This window comes from Pelophylax lessonae (assembly GCF_965119305.1).
Source record: "Pelophylax lessonae genome assembly, chromosome: 1".
Lineage (NCBI taxonomy): Eukaryota > Metazoa > Chordata > Amphibia > Anura > Ranidae > Pelophylax > Pelophylax lessonae.
The window spans coordinates 792,567,160-792,587,203 of NC_138768.1; the positions used below are offsets into that span (position 1 = coordinate 792,567,160).

General features: G+C 41.7%; 1 protein-coding gene across 1 annotated transcript in view; it reads left to right on the forward strand.

Moving 5' to 3' along the window:
- Window positions 1-16,032, forward strand: part of NSG1 (neuronal vesicle trafficking associated 1) — a 139,397-nt gene extending 123,365 nt beyond the window's left edge. Inside the window, exon 5 of the mRNA XM_082243414.1 lies at window positions 15,297-16,032. Within this exon, the coding sequence (XP_082099540.1) occupies window positions 15,297-15,497 (201 nt within the window). The 3' untranslated portion in view covers window positions 15,498-16,032. The remainder of the gene's footprint in view (window positions 1-15,296) is intronic.
- The last annotated feature ends 4,012 nt before the right edge of the window (window positions 16,033-20,044 follow it).

Sequence of the window (20,044 nt, forward strand, 5' to 3'; positions counted from 1 at the left end):
ATATCATTTTTCCAGAACTTTAGTGCATTGAGAGGGTCATAGATGTAAATGGCTGTGTATCAAAATGCATAAAACATGCGTTGACAATATATATTAAAATAAGCCGTGGTCAGTGGCTGTTACCCTATACACTCCAAATTCTAAATTCACAAAATGCATTAAAAACGCTAATCAACACTTGTCAAAATTCATATCAACATGCATGACAACAAACCTACCCAACACCACAAAAAACACACCTCTACATGACCCCCATTCCCCTTCCCCCCCATAATGTCCTCCTTTTGACTGTTCAGAGAACCAGAGACGCCTGCATTGAGTGCTCGTTCACTGTTGTGTTTTAACGTAACATATTGCAATGCGTTAAGGTGCAGGTCATTTTTTTTCAGCATTTTATTGCTTTGGGGCGACCAATAGATGTCAATTGCAGCACATCGAAAGGCATATAGTATATGTTTTGATTCTTTAGCTACAGGTAATGGAAAGTCTTGATCAATGGCTGTTAACCCTCTCCACTCTAAATTAAAAACGGCATGTTTACACATGACAACTCGCCTTTCTAACACTACAAAATAATGCACATCTGTACAAACACATAGCTCTAAATAGGTCCTTATGTAAATGGACTTGTCAGAGCCCTGACTTCAAACCTGGACCATATATACTCACCAGCCACTTTATTAACTACACTTTGTTAGTACCAGGATGGACCCCATTTTGTCTTCAGAACTGCCTTAATTCTTCCTGGCATAGATTCAACAAGGTGTTGGAAACATTCCCCAGAGATGTTGGTCCATAGTGACACGATAGTATCACGCAGTTGCTGCAGATTTGTCGGCTGCACATCCATGATGCAAGTTTCCCATTCCACCACATCCCAAAGGTGTCCTATTGGATTGAGATCTGGTGAGTGTGGAGTCCATTGGAGTACAGTGACCTAATGCCTCGTACACACGTACCGATCGTCGGCCGACCGTCTTTTGTCCCCGGGCTGTCCGCTGAAAAGTGCAAAAGACTGCACACGAATTTTGTCCGCCGACTGCAGAAGTGATGTCATGTGATGGTTAACTTTCCCTGTGTTTTTTCTTTTCTGAGCATGCCCAGTCTTGCAAATCTGCTGTCTGTTGGCCGAATTCTGTACTGACTGGCGAACAATCGGCCGTTCTGGTGTCGGCCTACAAAAATTTTAATGCTTGCACGACAGATTCTGTTCGGCCGAAAGTGCGCTGTCGGCTGTCGGAAACATCATACTAACAAGCCTACAATCGGTCGATCGGTCGTCGGCCGAATCTTTTCGGCCGACAATCTGCACGTGTGTACGGGGGATTATTGTCAAGTTCAAGAAACCAGTTTGAGATGATTTGAGGTTTGTGACATGGTGCATTATCCTGCTGGAAGGAGCCATCAGAAGATGGGTACACTGTAGTCATAAAGGGATGGACATTGTCAGTAACAATATTCAGGTAGACCCTGGCATTTAACGATGCTCAGTTGGTACTAAGGGGCCCAAAGTGTGCCCAGAAAACATCCCCCCCACCATTACACCACCAGCCTGAACCGTTGATACAAGGCAGGATGGATCCATGCTTTCATGTTGTTTGCACCAAATTCTGACCCTACCATCTGAATGTTGTAAAATCGAGACTCGTCAGACCAGGCAACATATTTCCAATCTTCTGTTGTCCAATTTTGGTGAGCCTGTGCGAATTGTAGCTTCGGTTTCCTATTCTTATCTGACAGAAGTGACACCCGGTGTGGTCTTCTGCTGCTGAAGTCCAACTGCTTCAAGGTTCGCGTGTTGTGTGTTCAGAGATGGTATTCTAAATACTTTGGTTGTAATGAGTGGTTATTTCAGTTACTGTTTCAGTTACTGTTGCCTTTCTATCATCTCGAACCAGTCTGCCTATTCTCCTCTGACATCATCAAGCCATTTTCGTCCACACAACAGCCGGTCACTGGATATTTTCTCTTGTTCTGACAATTCTCTGTAAACCCTAGAGATGGTTGTGGGTGAAAATCCCAGTAGATCAGCAGTTTTTAAAATACTCAGACCAGCCCGTCTGGTACCAACAACCATGCCACATTCACAGTCACTTAAATCCCCTTTCTTCCCCATCCTGATATTCGGTTTGAACTTCAGAAAATCATCTTCACCACATCTAGATGCCTAAATGCATTGAGTTGCTGCCATGCGATTGGCTGATTAGCAATTTGTGTTACCAAGCAATTGAACAGGTGTACCTAACAAGCACAGCAGTTTTGTGGCTCTCAGGAGGATGGGAAAACATAGTTTGCATCCCTGTACTTTTTTTTTTTAGCTGCCTATTGAAAAAGTATTCATACCCCTTGAAATTTTCCACATTTTGTCATGTTACAACCAAAAACATAAATGTATTTTATTAGGATTTTATGTGATAGACCAACACAAAGTGGCACATAATTGTGAAGTAGAAGGAAAATAACTAATGGTTTTCAAAATTTAAAATACTTTGCAGCACTTCTTTTCACTGCAGTTACAGCTGCGAGTCTTTTTGGGGATGTTTCTACAAGCTTTGCACATGTAGAGAGTGAAATTTTTTCTCATTCTTCTTTGCAAAATATCTAAAGCTCTGTCAGATTGTGTGGAGAGCATCTGTAAATAGCAGTTTTCACATCTTAAGTCCCTTTGATTGCCTTCTATGCCGAAGTGCGGTCGATACTTCTCTTATACTTGGTGTTGCTCAGACTGCGGACCGGACGTGCACCCCTGACTCCAAGGCTTCTATTGCTTTCACCTGAGCGGCTATGCTTGCATTGTTGTTCAGTTTTCAAATCTTGCAACAGATTCTTAATTGGATTTAGGTCTAGACTTTGACTAGGCCATTCTAACACATGATTATGCTTTGATCGAAACCATTCCATTGTAGCTCCGGCTGTATGTTTAGGGTCATTGTCCTGCTGGAAGGTGAACCTCTGCCCCAGTCTCAAGTCTTTTGCAGACAGGTTTTCTTCCAAGATTTCCCTGTATTTGTCTCCATCCATCTCCCCATCAACTCTGACCATCTCCCTTGTCCCTGCTGAAAAAAATCATCCCTTCATCATGATGCTGCCACCATCATGTTTCACGGTGGGGATGGTGTGTTCAGGGTGTTGTGCAGTGTCAGTTTTCCGCCATACATAGCGTTTTGCTTTTAGGCCAAAAAGTTAAATTTTGTTCTCATCTGACCAGAGCACCTTCTTCCACATGTTTGCTGTCCCCCACATGGCTTCTTGCAAACTGCAAACTGGACTTCTTAAGGCTTTCTTTCAACAATTGGGACTTTCTTTAACAATAGCTTTCTTCTTTCCACTCTTCCAAAAAGGCCAGATTTGCGGAGTGCACGACTAATAACTGTCCTGTGAACAGATTCTCCTACCTGAGCTGTGGATCTCTGCAGCTCCTCCACAGTTTTAATGGGCCTCTTGGCTGCTTCTCTGATTAATGCTCTTGCCATGTCTTGGTAGATTTGCAGTTGTGCCATACTCTTTCCATTTTCGGATGATGGATTGAACAGTGTGAGATGTTCAAAGCTTGGGATATTTTTTTTATAACCTATCCCCGCTTTAAACTTCTCCACAACTTTATCCCTGACCTGTCTGGTATGTTCCTTGGCCTTCATGATGCTGTTCATGAAGGTTCTCTAAAAGAGGGCTTTTCAGAATAGCTGTATTTATACTGAGATTAAATTACACACAGGTGGACCATTTACTAATTAGGTGACTTCTGAAGGCAATTGGTTCCACTGGATTTTAGTAAGGGGTATCAGAGTAAAAGGGGCTGAATACAAATGCACGCCACACTTCTCAGATATTTATTTGTAAAACAATTTTAAAACCATTTATCCTTTTCCATCCATTTCACAATCATGTGCCACTTTGTATTGGTCTATCACATAAAATACATTTAAGTTTTTGGTTGCAACATGACAAAATGTGGAAAATTTCATAGGGTATGAATACTTTTTCAAGGCACTGTATCTTTATGGACTTTATTGTGAGTCAGGTTCACTTCAAGCACATTTGGAAATATTTCATTCTAATCTGTCTGAATTATTAGGCATATCATAAAAATGCTCCTTTATATCCATCTGGTAATGGAGAATTAGCAATCTCTCATACGGTATGATGTATGTGCTCAATAATGTATCCCTTACATGATGTATCTGCTTCTGCTGTCTGCCTCTTTCGGATTCTTTCCGTACGCTCCCAGACATGTCCACTTCTCACTGCTCCCTAACATTCCACTCACTCAATGTCAGATGCAATGTCTGCGGTGCTCCATTAATAAATCCCCGCTCTCTAGCTAATGAACAGTATGCAGACAGCTTGTTATCAGACACACTGCAGGTAACTGATAGCGGGGAGCTTCTGGAAAATTGATAAAGGTGTGAACCAGCTTCTTCAATGAAACAAGAGAACCAGTCTAATGCTGGTCATACACCAGTAGAATTTTGTTTGAAAATTTTCATTTAAAGTGGATGTAAACCTTCACATATACCAAGTGAAGTGAACAGCTTCAGATGATACACAGAGATGAAATAAATCTCCCTTCATACGTTTTACATGTATAGCTGCTGTCTTCAGCTTTCTACACTGTTTAGAAGTGCATGTCCGGTTCGAATTTCCTCTTCCTGATTCACCTGTGGGAGGGAAGTGTGAACATACACTGTGAGACAGCTGATTGGAGGAAAGGCACGCACCCCCCTCCACATAGGCAGAGGAAGGAAGGAATGTACTGTGAATAGACCAGCTCTTCACTAATCTGTTTATAGCACCCACCCCAACACAAAATTCAGCCTGGTTTTATCTCAGTTGACAGAGAACTTGTCAGAAGTTATCATGATGATAACAGAAGAATGGTGCAGGAGAAAGACAAAGGACTTATGCCTCATTCACACGTTCAGATAATGGTACAGAAAAAATTGCTTTGAATTGATTGCACGGTAATCTGATCGTTAGTACACAGCTTTCGACAGCCGATCATGACAGTTCGTCCAACAAAATCCGAAGGGATAAACATGAAAACTTCTGTCGTATGATAGCCTAGCAAACGACAATCGTATAATCAGTACAGTATGCGTCCGCTAAAAATCGATAGACAAAGACCACGCATGATCAGAAACACAAAAATAACCCGGAAAAAGCCTGGCTGCCATTGTTTTTGTTTTGCACTATTCGATACGTAGCTACGCAACCAGGAAGCTTTTCCAGAATTGTACGAAAAAAATCATACGCTAGTACGCATTGTTGAATTCGATATTAGTATAAGTCGTCCGATTATCTGATCGTGTGTACGAGGCATTAGGGCTCTGAAAAGAGATAAGTAAACTCTACAGATATATGTGCCCAGGACAAATTTCAGGAATGGGGTTTACATCCACTTTAAGGACGTTCATTCAATTTTCTAATGGTTAGTGGGATCAAATTGATGTTTGTATTTTTTTTTAAGTAATCTTTATTTATTTGCAATGCGAAAAACAAGTAACCAGGGGAACAAAGGTACAAACAACAAGGATGAAAGAATGGAACAGTACCGACCAATAAGCTATTAAACAGACATCTCCGGGGGGAGCACACATGTCAGGGAACCCATAGAATGAAATATGCAATAACAATCATGAAATAAATCAACAACAACTGGTATTGTGTTCCGGCTCCTGCCGGGAAACTGCCCATTCAGGATTGGGGAGGGGGGGGGGGGTCGAAAAGACCCAAACAGAAAGAGGGGGAGGACAGGAGAAGTCAGGAAAGGACATAGTAGGGGGAAAGAGGGGAGGGAAAACAGGAAAAATTGGTGAGCAGGGTAGTTGTAATGTTCCGGTACCTTTGGTACCCTAAATTACACTTTCCACAAGTGTATGCGCCGAACCATTTACTTTTGGAAAAGGTGCGCATACACCTTTAAGACTGGAGCTGTCATCACCCAGCGCCGGACTAGATGGCTATTTAAAGCGCCGGTTCTCACTCACATGTGTTCGTTCAAACACTCTTACCTGGATGCTAACCTTGCTTGAAGCTTCCATGCTTGCAAGCTTACTTCGCTGACGGAACCTCGCTGCGCTGATCCCTGTATCCCGCTACTGGATCATCCGCCTCTCCTGAACCACCCTTCGGCTGTATCGCTAATAGTGCTAAGTACCCCGCAGGGGAATTCTCTATAAACTTATACTAAGCTTACACTATCTAGCTCTGCATAGTAAAGACTGTTTATCACATCTGCATAACTAGATTGCTAGCTCTTGAGACTACTGCTACTTTTCTGCACTGGGTTGATCTCTTTTGTATGTCCACCTGCTATTCTATCATCTGCTATCATACAACATTGCTAAACCTTCCTGCATCCATCTGCTACTGTCTCACCTTCAAGTGTCTATCACCTACCACCTCCACTCAACCTATCCCTCAACCTTCATCATTGTGTTACCACATACATAAAGTCACTCTAGGAACCAGGTTGCTAATTGTGTGTATTTACTGGCTGAAATAAGACCTTCCACACATGATGAGTCATTGAGGTTGGGAATGGTATCTCAGCATATCTCTTACATGACTACTGACGTGGAACTATTTCTGCAGCTGAAAATCCACACCATATAAGAAACGCAGGAGCGTTACAGTAGTACACAAATACAAAACAGTTCCTCGGAGGTGCAGCATCCAAAAAAGGTCACAGGGATCCATACAATAAAGATATATAGGCTTGAAAGAGAGCAGTAATTATATAGTAGTAGAGGAGGTATAATGTATCCATGTCACCCACTTTGCATTAAATTTGTCAAAATTTGGCCATCCATTCCTCCGTGTCCATGATATTATTCACCATTTTAATCCAAGCCTCACAAGTCGTAATTTGCATAGTTTTCCAATATATGGGGATCAGACGATGGGCCGCATTTAAAAGATGCGGTAGGACACTCTTTCTATAATGACGAAGAGGAATGGACAGCACATGCAGCAGGAAGTGCATTGGGTTATTGGGTATGTCTGTTCGATTGTCCTGCCAGAAGGGCTGCAACAGCGGGCACTCCCACCAAACATGGAGGAAAGTTCCACGCTGCCCACAGGCCCCCCAGCACAGATCCGAGGTGCCCGGAAAGATCTTTGCCAAGCGAGTGGGGACCTATACCATCTGGTCATAAGTTTATAACCATTCTCCTGCATCCTCATGTCCACTGTGCTAGAAGGAGTTAGCTGGTACATATGGCTCAACTGCTGGTCCGTAAAGGTATAGGCCAGGTCTCTCTCCCACTCCCTTATGAAGAAGGGCTTTGACACCGGCTCCTCTGAAGGCAGGAGCCTGTGAAACAAGGCAATGGCATGGGCATGGGTCTTTGGCAATACAACGTTCTTCAAAATAGGTCATCGAGGGCAGGGGGTGTATCTCACTCTCAAGGAGGCATATGAAGTGATGAAGTTGATGGTATCTCCAAAAATCCATGGGGAACCTGCCATACCGTTCCTGTAAAACCGCCAAGGGGACGAGCCCCCCCGCCCTGGACAAACCGCCCGCATCGGATCTCCCCATCCTGCGCCCACGTCCCGAAGAAGGAAAGATCCTCCCCGGGAGTGAGCCATGGGTACCCCTCCAGGGGGGTAAGGGGGGGTACTGGTGCGGACAACGACAATCGTACTTTAACCCTATCCCACATGTTTAGAGCATGTGTGGTAGTCAGTGACACCAGAGGAGAGAGACCCCCTACGAGTTGATGTTTGTTTTTAAACAAAGTGATGAGAAAATTTGAAGGAGCAGGTTTTCATTGTGAATTTGTTCGTACTGTCAAATTGATGTTCTAGACGCAAAAGAAACATGTTTAATATGTCTGGGATTCCATTGATGTAGTAGATCCAGGTGCACACATTTAAGGAATTTCAAACAAAATGAGTTGACTCAGTGAGGGAGAAAAACCTTTCCCCTATTATCCTTTAGGAGCTCTATCTGTCAATATCATGGCATAGATATAGGCTGCCCAACATTGGTGCTGGAAGATTTCCATTGTGCTCTAGAGATTGATATCTGAACACTTTAAATAGAGTACCACTTAAAGCATAACTCCACTTTTGTTAAGAAAAAAACAGTCCCCTCTGGGTGATCTCTGTACATTGCAAGGATTTTAACAAACTTTGTTGCAGATTCCTACCTTTTGTTGTTCTGAAGAAATCACTGTGTATTTTTCTGTGACCATGTGGGAAAGTGAGTCTAGAGGGAGTGTTTCAAAACTATAAATCAGCTGCAGCATCAGCATCAGCAGGGCACTAATGAGGAAAGCTACTGGGCCTGCATCCCTTTAGACGTGTTCCTATTGGGAGTATCTCACCAAAAATGACATTTTTGGTGCAGGGGATGCCTAAAATCTCACTTGTATCTTAGGCAGATCTCTTGGGAAAATCAGTGAGCCAATCACACAAGCAGGAAATTATGTTTTTGGGGGGTGTTCAGTACACATCCAGGTAGCCATATTGTATTGCATTTTCAGAAAATGACAGAGCAGCAGATTGAAAAGGAAAGGTAATTTTTAATAACATTCAATTACAATATGACGTGTCGCAATTGTATACTATATTATTTTTTCTTTATTTGCTATATTTTTTTCCCCAAGTGGAGTTACCCTTTAAGGACCAGGCCTTTTCTGACACTTTTTGTTTACAAGCAAAAATCAGTATGATCAGTAGGATACAGCACAAGGTTTTTACAATGCGATGCATCGGCTTGCAGACTTTCATCTTCATGAAATGTGCAAAAAACAACCAAATTTCCCTTGCAGACTCGCTGTGAAGGCGCTAGGCGCAGTCAACGTACGTACATACCCACTGGTCCATGAGATTAGGCCATCGCTAATGTCTTTAGCAGACTCTAGAGCAACAGAGCGCAGCCTCTTTGCTTGTACTGTAGGATATTAATTAGTTCAGATATTTTAGGAGCATGTCAGAACATTCTGTACTAATTAGGCCTATTTTAAAAACACAAAAGTTAACGTTGTACGGAGCACATAATACTTTCTACTGCCTGCTTTGTATTAAACCTTGAGAGAAATGAAAATGCTTTCCTAAGTGTTTCACTATATGAAAAGAAAACAAAAGACGAATGTAAATGAAACTTTGATCTCTCTTTTTTTTTTGATTACTTGCGTATACATATACAGTATATAGGCCATCCATTGCCCTGTGTGATATTAGATGTGTTTCTGAATTCACAGCTTCTCTTTGCTTTTATGCTTTAACTGATCTGGTTGGCCGAATGTACAGTGGGTACGGAAAGTATTCAGACCCCCTTAAATTTTTCACTCTTTGTTATATTGCAGCCATTTGCTAAAATCATTTAAGTTCATTCTTCTTCCTCATGAATGTACACATAGCACCCCATACTGACAAAAAAACACAGAATTGTTGACATTGTTGCAGATTTATTAAAAAAGAAAAACTGAAATATCACATGGTCCTAAGTATTCAGACCCTTTGCTCAGTATTTAGTAGAAGCCCCCTTTTGATCTAATACAGCCAGGAGTCTTTTTGGGAAAGATGCAACAAGTCTTTCACACCTGGATTTGGGGATCCTCTGCCATTCCTCCTTGCAGATCCTCTCCAGTTCTGTCAGGTTGGATGGTAAACGTTGGTGGACAGCCATTTTTAGGTCTCTCCAGAGATGCTCAATTGGGTTTAAGTCAGGGCTCTGGCTGGGCCATTCAAGAACAGTCACGGAGTTGTTGTGAAGCCACTCCTTCGTTATGTTAGCTGTGTGCTTAGGGTCATTGTCTTGTTGGAAGGTAAACCTTCGGCCCAGTCTGAGGTCCAGAGCACTCTGGAGAAGGTTTTTGTCCAGGATATCCCTGTACTTGGCCGCATTCATCTCTCCCTCGATTGCAACCAGTCGTCCTGTCCCTGCAGCTGAAAAACACCCCCACAGCATGATGCTGCCACCACCATGCTTCACTGTTGGGACTGTATTGGACAGGTGATGAGCAGTGCCTGGTTTTCTCCACACATACCGCTTAGAATTAAGGCCAAAAAGTTCTATTTTGGTCTCATCAGACCAGAGAATCTTATTTCTCACCATCTTGGAGTCCTTCAGGTGTTTTTTAGCAAACTCCATGCGGGCTTTCATGTGTCTTACACTGAGGAGAGGCTTTCGTCGGGCCACTCTGCCATAAAGCTCCGACTGGTGGAGGGCTGCAGTGATGGTTGACTTTCTACAACTTTCTCCCATCTCCTGACTGCATCTCTGGAGCTCAGCCACAGTGATCTTTGGGTTCTTCTTTACCTCTCTCACCAAGGCTCTTCTCCCCCGATAGCTCAGTTTGGCCGGACGGCCAGCTCTAGGAAGGGTTCTGGTCGTCCCAAACGTCTTCCATTTGAGGATTATGGAGGCCACTGTGCTCTTAGGAACCTTAAGTGCAGCAGAAATCTTTTTGTAACCTTGGCCAGATCTGTGCCTTGCCACAATTCTGTCTCTGAGCTCTTCAGGCAGTTCCTTTGACCTCATGATTCTCATTTTCTCTGACATGCATTGTGATCTGGAAGGTCTTATATAGACAGGTGTGTGGCTTTCCTAATCAAGTCCAATCAGTATAATCAAACACAGCTGGACTCAAATGAAGGTGTAGAACCATCTCAAGGATGATCAGAAGAAATGGAAAGCACCTGAGTTAAATATATGAGTGTCACAGCAAAAGGTCTGAATACTTAGGACCATGTGATATTTCAGTTTTTCTTTTTTAATAAATCTGCAACAATGTCAACAATTCTGTGTTTTTCTGTCAGTATGGGGTGCTATGTGTACATTCATGAGGAAGAAGAATGAACTTAAATGATTTTAGCAAATGGCTGCAATATAACAAAGAGTAAAAAATTTAAGGGGGTCTGAATACTTTCCGTACCCACTGTATATCTGTGACATAACGAGGCAGATGTCTGAATGTGTTTCTGCTGGCTTCCTCTACGCTGCACCCTGACAGCTGTATGCCACCAGTAGATAGAACAGCAGTTCCTGTGACAGACTATTCCACATTTTTACAACCATTACAGTGAAAAAAAAAAAAATGAATCCTGTATGAAAAGGTTAAATAAAAAAAAAACAAATCAATTCTGTATGCAAAGGCCTCTTCTAATCTTTTGTCACAGAGGGCCTTTGTGCGATGACATTAAAGTTAACATTACACTGGCTTTCATAATTGGACCACTTTTTTAAACTGCTTCTTCTAAAAGCGGAGTTCCGCCTTCCCCTCCAAAAATGAAAAGTCAGCAGCTACACATACTGTAGCTGCTGACTTTTAATATTAGGACACATACCTGTCCTGGAGTCCAGCGATGTCGGCACTGCAGCCGATGTTTCCATTGGCTGTCGGGTGCTGCTGCCGCCGCCATTGCCAGTAAGGGAACCCAGCAGCGAAGCCTTAACGGGCGGGTCCCTACTGCACATGCACGAAGCCCGCTGTACATTCCTTTTGGCTCGGCGGCGGGGGAAGGAGGAGGGGGCCAAACTTCTGAGGGACAGTGCCGTGGCACCGTATCCCGGAAGTGGGGAAGGGTACCTGTCAAAAACACCGGGGAGGGGGGGGGAGCAAATGAGCGTAAGTTCCACTTTTGGGTGGAACTCCACTTTAAAGTAAAATAAATGCAGTGAAGTGTATAGCTTCTCTTATTTTCTGTCTTTTGGTCTGATAAATATCCAATGGAAAGCACTTTGTTCCAAAAATATAGCTGCCAATCTTGTCAGAAATTCAAAGCAGTGTCATACTGTATGTCAATTCCTGTTATCCCAATGAATCTAAGTAGCCCACCCAGTTCTTATCTTGGAACTACAGAGTGATCAATGTTTATGTCAGCCTTACTCAACCTTTACACACAGAGGAACCCTTGAAAGAAATTTCTGGTCTTGGGGAACCCCTGCTAAAAATGAACACATTAGTGTGACAGTCAGTGGGAAGAATGATCCTTACTCTTGTCATCATTGGGAAGAATTACCCCCTTATAGATAGCTAAAAGGAACAATGGTGTCATTGGAAACCTATCTGAGAGGCAGAAATTGCCCATTGCTCAAGGAACCCCTAGCAACCTCAGGAGGAACCCTAGGGTTCTAAGGAATGTTGGTTGAGACATATAATATATATGGTCTATGCTATAGACAATAGGATATGGGAGAGTTTTTAGTAGTTTAACAAAAGAAAAGATGATAGGGCGAACCAGACTCAGTCCATAAAAATGCTGTGTTGTCAGCTTATAGGTTTTAGGAGTCAAGTGTATCTCTGGCAGGTGAATAGGTATTTGTCTGTCCTCGCAGGGTCTTTAAAGGGACAAACAATGGGGAAGGGTACATGTATGGCAGATGTAGATGTGCTGCATACGTTTTTTTTTTTTTTTTTTTTTATAGTAACCTGACATACACAATAATCTTTTCTCATAGCTGAGGTTTTCCATGCCCATTATTAATTTAGTTGTCCATCTCTGAAAATTCTCTGGTTCTGCTATATGCCTTTTGTGAACCAATAGTCAAAATATGAAGTGCACTTTCAAAATTAGGTTTTGCAATGCTTTGTGTGGGTAAGTGGATTTTCGCCTTGCATTATGAATCCGATGATGCAAAGTAAAACATCATATTAATATTATACAGGATTTTTATAGCACAGAACTTTATAACGTTAGGGCAACCCGTACACTTACAATACAATAAAGGAGAAAATCAGATGCAAAAAAAAAACCCCCAAAAAACTATGAGGATTTTTGCTTGCTCATGAATCAATGTTTGAAGTCAGCACAGCTTCTCCTGATTCACGAAGCTGAGTGAATTTTAAATTTGCTGAGACCCCTATGTCTCTTTGTCTTTAGTCTATATCATTTTTAATACACAAAATAGTCTTGCCCATGTTGCAGGTCGGGGTCTTAAGCAGTTCCTAGATTACGCAAATCTTTCTCCACCATTCATCGATTCACTCAATTTTACCACTCCTAGATTGTGTGGTGTGTTTATTTATTGAGCCCCCCCCCAATCGCTTAACATTTCATACATCAAAACAAAACCTGATGTACCATGTATTTGTCCACTCCACCACTGCATCCAGGACAGGTTGGCTTGCAAGTCTGAGACCTCCTGTAAGGACTTTATACTTTACATCGATTTATGTCATCTGCATACTCAGAAATTGTACTTTTAATCCCAAGTTCTTTATAATTTATAAAAACCTTAAAGTGACCAAGTCTTGTTTTTTTTCCTATAAAAAATAACAAACATGTTATACTTACCGGCTCTGTGAAGTGGTTTTGCACAGAGCAGTCTGGTCCCTCTTCTGTGCTCCTGACCCCTCCTTCCTGTTCAGTGACCCCAAAGCAAACAGCTTGCTATGGGGGCACCCGAGCTGAGTCACAGTCCTTATGCCCATTCAGACATGGAGCCCCAGCCCCGCTCTTCTCTCTGATTGGCTAGCTGACTTTGATTGGCAGCAGCCAATGGCGCCGCTGCTGTGTCTCAGCTAATCAGGAGGGAGAATCTTGGATGGCTGAGACACTTGTGGACATTGCTGGACAGAGAGAGACCTCAGGTAAGTATTAGGGGTGCTGGGGGGGGGGGGGGGCAGCTGCACATGCACACAGAAGGCTTTTGGTCTTAATGGATAGAATGCATTAAGATAAAAAAACCTTCTGACTTTACAACTCCTTTAAATCTTCTATTAAAACAGAACTTTGAGCTTTACCATCTCCTGCCATTTCACCCTACAGTAGTGTCTGGCCCTTGTCTTATTTTCTAGCTTGTCTTCTCTCAACCAACCTAGTTTATCCACTTGCCGACCGCCCGCAGCACCCATACTTCACTGCCTACTTCTGGCTTTAGGGCGCGTAACTGCGCACCCCCCACCCGGCTCCCACTTTGATTGTACACAACAGGATCCTGTCAGCAAGTCCCAGCCAAAGATTCATGGGTGGAACCTGCTGATTGGCTGTGTGTAATCACAGCCCTGAGCTCGTGTTGGTAAAAAATAAAGAGCTCTGTAGGAAGAGAACAATCTGTCAGTTTCTCATCCCTACTGAGAGGTAAGTTAGTAAAAGCAGCACACTGTACACACATTACACATAGGTACACATTTATCCCTCTGATTGCCCTTAGATGTTAGCTTTCTCCCAGCCAGTGTCATTTGCATAGTGACAAAGTATAGTATTATCACTATTCACTGTATTAATGTCACTGGTGATGTCAGTTAATCAGTTTCCCCCCCAGCGTCAATTAGTGTTAGATTGACCACAGCACCATCGCAGTCTCATTAGTAGTATAAAAATAAAATAAAATAATTCCAGTATATATACCATAGTTTGTAGGTGCTATAACGTTCACATAAACCAATTAATAAACACTTATTGGAATTTTTTTTTTTTTTTCATATAGCAGAACACATTTTGACCAAAATTTATGAAGACATTCTATTTTTTACTGGATATGTTTTATAGCAGAAAGTAAAAAATATATACATTTTGTTTTCAAATTGTTTTAGTTTATATCGTAAAAAAATAAAAAAACTCAGTGGTGATCAAATACCACCAAAAGAAAGCCCTATTTGTTTGAAAAAAATGATATCAATTTTGTTTGGTTACAGCGTTGCATGACTGTACAATCCCCAATTCAAGTAGCACAGTGCTGAATAGCAAAAATTGGCCTGGACATTAAGGGGGTAAAATTTTCTGGAGCTGTACTTCTTGTATCTTCTTATAAGCATACAGACCCCTTTCCATTCAGTGGCAAACCACCCGTAACATAAGTTGTACGCCAATAAGAATTCTATCCTTGCACCAAGACTTTAACCAACAAATTAGCTCTGAGCTCATGCTGTCTTTTCTGTTTTGCAATTGGTACAGTTGGTTTTCCAGAGAAAATAATCTTGCAGGTCGGTCCCTTCCATCCATTTCCAGAACACGTGTAGCAAAACAGAGACCCGTTTTTTTAAATGGGTGCAGACGTTTCTAAATAGAGTACATGGGGCATACCAGTTAAGTGGCAAACCAGCAGTTGATAAAGTTGTCCCTTTTATAAAAAGACCCCTCAGTGGTTGTGCTATGAATATACAATTCCCCAACAACCAGTCTTTAACAAAAGGTTTTTCAAATGAGGGTTCAGACATCAAACTGAACTCAACAAAAATAACATTTTATTATATGATATTTTCATGTCTCGACATAGAAAAGGTTTACAGCAGCTTGGATTTGCACAATAGTAAAGGTTCCTGACCTAGTTCCCCTGAGCATCCAAACAGACAACACATCTTCAAAGTACTAACTGACCTCTTTTTATCCCTCTACAGAACAATCGATGCATACCTGCAGCCCTGGACAACTACTACACTGAACAGGACCCCAGCACTCAGGGGAAGTTCTACACAGTCATAAATCACTACAACCTGGCCAAGCAGACCATCACACGCTCTGTATCACCATGGATGACGGTTCTTTCGGAGGAGAAGCTATCTGAGCAGGAGACAGAAGCTTCCCAAAAGTCTGCTTAGCTGCCAAGCTAAATTCTCTCCATGTTAAGGGAACTAAAAAAAGGAACTTAAAAAAAAAAAAATAAAATAAAAAATATGATTCACTTCTCTGTCGCTCTGGCAGTTAAGTAGTTAAGGTTCATTTAGAAATTACTTGTATTATGTTTGAAACAAAAAAAAGTGTGCTTCTGTTTACTGGTATCGCTGTGCAAACATACCTGTACAGAATATTAATGAAACATCAATAGCTGGTAAATCAGACCTAGCTAATGAATAACTTCATAACACGGAAGGCTTGCTTAATATCTTTTTCATATCGATTATTTTAAACAATGTGGATAATTTGATTGAAATCAGGTAAAGAAAAAAAAAAAGTTTAGTGAAGAAAAGTCAACAAGGTGCAAGTTAATTTGGTGTATACTTTTTCCATTAAGTAGGCTGGCGTGACTTAGAGGACCAAACAGGTACATTATTGTCTCACTTTGCTCAGAGATGGCGGCTGAGCTTGTTTAAGGTGGAACTACGTAACAATCCTGTTCAAAAAGAATATATATATATATATATATATATATACACAGTACATAATATATATATATATATACATAGTATATATGCAAACCTTTTTTTTCAGCTTTGGAGAGAGTAGGGAACGGTTAAAACCCATGTCAAGCTTCTTTTTTTGCGGTCATTGATGTATCTCGAAGATATTTTTTCACTTTGTTTCAGAGATGCAGTACAAATCAGGAGGAGATCTCTACAAAGGGAGGGGAAATCTGCTCTTAAGCCGGCCATAGACCAGGGGTGCTCAACCTTTTGAAGAGCGGGGGGTCACTTAAGTGATTTGGCAACCAGTCACGGGTCACAGTAAAATGAAACTGTTAAAAATTTAAAATTTTCCTCCTGCAGCCGCTGAATACTGGCGTGAGGGAGAGGAGGATAAGCCAACTTTCAACAGTTGAAGGAGGAAAATGGAGAGGATCTGTTCCTGTATATGCCACACCCCCCTGTCCAACTGTAAAACAGAAAGTGACAGGGAGGCAGCGCAGGCCTCTGGAGCATGGGGTGGGGTCACCATTGTGATCCATGATGCTACATCAGTAGTTGGCGGGGTGGCCCCCCAAATCACAAATGTAAACAAGCCCTTACTATTCTGAGCCCCCCTCTAAGGCTGCGGTTTACCCAAACTGAAAATGCCGCGCAGTGCACCTGCGGCTTTCATGTGGATTAGCTGCTCTTTTACCATAGACTTCTAATAGATATTGCAGGTGTGGTGCACTTTAGTAAATCACACCAAAACTCCTGCATTCAGTTTGAGGTTGAGGGCCACATGTGGCCCACGGGCTGCAGGTTGAGCACCCCTGCCATAGACGGATCAAAATTCATCCGGGTTAGCAGAAATAATAGATTGACTTCAGTACAACCAGTTTTTTCATATGATCACTGTCGGCGACTATTTCTGCCTAGAGTGATCATTGTATTCTGACGGTTGGGAAATCTCCTGCTGTCAGAATACATTAGCGCAGCGGGATTTATTCAAGCAATTTTGTTTCCTTTAACCCATGGTTGTAGGAAAAAAAAGCACATAAACTATGGCCTGCCCAATGGAAGATTTCCACTTGCCTCCTGTCCATGTGTCAAATCAACAATGTTGTAGGTGATTATCTTGATTGGGGACATCGACAGCAATACAAAACCTGACAGAAGTTCCAACCCTTCCGTATTCTATATAAAACGCAAAAAAAAAAAAGGTTTGGCATTACTGCCCCAAACTTGCTTTTACCTCTTATAGAAGCTTCATTGGAGCTAGAGTGATTCTACATACTGTGTGTTCACTTACAATTAAACAATAGTCCATTATTTATTGGGTTTAAATGATTCCTCTGCTTAAAGTTAGAAAGCATTGGGGGATATAAAGATTGTAATATTACTGGATCACATCAATGCTGCACCTTTAGTAGCTCAACATCTAGTCCAAAAAGACCATTTTAGTATATGTGTATATAGGTATATATATATATATATATATATATATATATATATACACACACACACATACATACACAGTATGTGTGTGTCTGTATATATATATATATATATATATATATATATAGTAAAAAAAAAAAAAAGGAATAAATCACAGAAATTGACCTAATTAGCTTATATTTCTAAGACCTAACCTTGGAAAAGCATAATAGCCTGACTCACCCCATTGATTTACTAATTGAGCAAGTCATGCTCACTTTGCAAAGTGACTTTTTACTTAGCTTAGTGAATGACGTGAAGCTGTTTTTGTTTTTACTTTGAATACCTAGTTGCATGCAAGGAAAATTAAAATAAACAAGATTGCTTGTATATGATAGGATGATTGAAGTCAGCACAGCTTCACCTCATTCACTAAGCTGAGAGTCCATTTATGTGTTAAGCCCTGTACACACGCATCGAAAATTGGCAGGGAATTTTCGCCCAACGTCCGATCTGTCGATTTTCGGCTTGTTAGTAGTATGATGCTTCCGACAACCGACTCCGACTTTTCGGCCGAAAAAAATCTGGTGTGAAGACTATAAAATTTTTGTTGGCCGTCAAAACACGGCCGATTTTCGTGCAGTCAGTACAGATTTCGACAGGGAAAAATCTTATGAGCAAGACTGGGCATGCTCAGAGAAGAAAGAACACAAAGAAAGCAAACCAACACATGACATCACTTCAGAAGCAGATTTTTGTTGGGCGAGAAAATTCGTGTGCAGTCTAGGCACATTCCAACCAACAAAACACAACTCTGGACAAAATACGGACGATCGGTCGGCCGATAATCTTTGCGTGTGTGTACGGGCTTTAATGTGCATAATAGGAATGAGCTGCCAATGCTTGAAACAGCACCTGACCCTTTTTTTTCTAATGCAACATCATGCGTTGCAGTGCATTGTGGGACACTACATAGCAGTTGCACTGCCGTATTCATTCAAAATGAATGTTACATGCGTTGCTGGAACTTTAAAGTCTGGCCTTCACTTTCCAAAATGAGCAGCCTACTTCTATACTCCTGTAGTAAATCAATCCCAATGTTTTAAAAACAGTTCCATGTAATCAAACTACAGCCAGACGCCATTTTCTGCTGTGGCAGAGGAATCATTCGATGTAGCCTACATATGGGTGAAAATATATATTCCCACGTTTGCAATAACAAATACAAACCCAACCTTGGAATGTAAAACAGGGGATATTTTTGGATGTTTTTATACTTTAGTTTGTCTTAGTAGCAGGAAAATTCTTCTGTGAGTGGTGCTTGTGATAATAGATGACAAAAAAAAAAGATGTGTCGCTGGTTTTGGTTTAAGTAAATCGTTTAAAAGGTGACTATGGGTTTTAGGAATTACTGGTGGTTAAGAAGTTTAAGTTGGAGCTTTGCTATTTGCATTTTCTGTATGTGTGAAATGCAGGCTTTACACATGGGATAACCTTTTGTTTTTGGGGGTCAGAAACCGATACATACACACATCAATTTTATTTGATGGGATAGTGCAACAGATTTTAATTGCCATTTTTGTATGTTCCTCAAAACTAAAGGTAAAACCATAGCTAATAAGCTTAATTATATCTCAATACTGTCTACCACAACGCAAGGAGCATTTTCCTGAGTGATGTATTTTCTATTAAAGGGGTAGGGGGGGTATTTATTTTGAAATTTTAGCCACCATCACAGACCCGTGTGTGCAGCAACAAAGAACAACCCCACATGCAAGCTACAGTGGTCCCATCCACTAGCTGATTGTCTTCACATGCCTATGGACTGCTAAAAGCCTCCATCCACTCCCCCATCAGTAATGGATCATGATCCAAGTGATTCAACAGCAAGCTACCCAGATTCTGGCATTGGGGTCTCCTGATAGACCTCCTTTACAAGAAAACTCCACTTTACCCCTTTCACGGGATTTTGATCATTTGTATAGATACATCTCCTCCTTAGGCTCTTGTGGGCTTATTCAATAAGGCAAAATGTAACACAAAGTGGCCAGTTAGGATAAATCGAGATCTGGTTGCAATAAATTACAGCACTTTAAAGCAACGTTAAAGGCTTATTTTTTAAAAAAAATTAAAATAGCAAACATGTTATACTTACCTGCTCTGTGCAATGGATTTGCACAGAGCAGCCCTGATCCTCCTCTTCTTGGGTCCCCTGTTGGCGTCCAAGCTCCTCTTCTGCGAGTGCCCCCACGGAAAGCCGCTTTCCATGGGGTCACCCGTGCGTGCTCACTCCCGAGCCATCCTGTCTGCATATATTGACAGAGTGGGCAGCTAATGGCTCCCGCTGCCATCAATCTGCCCAGGGAGAAGGCAGAGAGCGGCGAGAGCCGTTGCTCTTGTGCACATCCCTGGATCAGATCAGGCTTAGGTAAGTATGGGGGGGGGGGGGGAGAGAATTATGCAGCACAAAAGGTTTTTCACCTTAATGCATTAAGGTGAAAAACCTTAAGGCCTTAGCAATCACTTTACTGCATCTTTGTACTGCCTTTTTAAATACCTTAAAGGAGAAGTTCACCTTTGGGAACATGTAACATGTTCCCAATGCT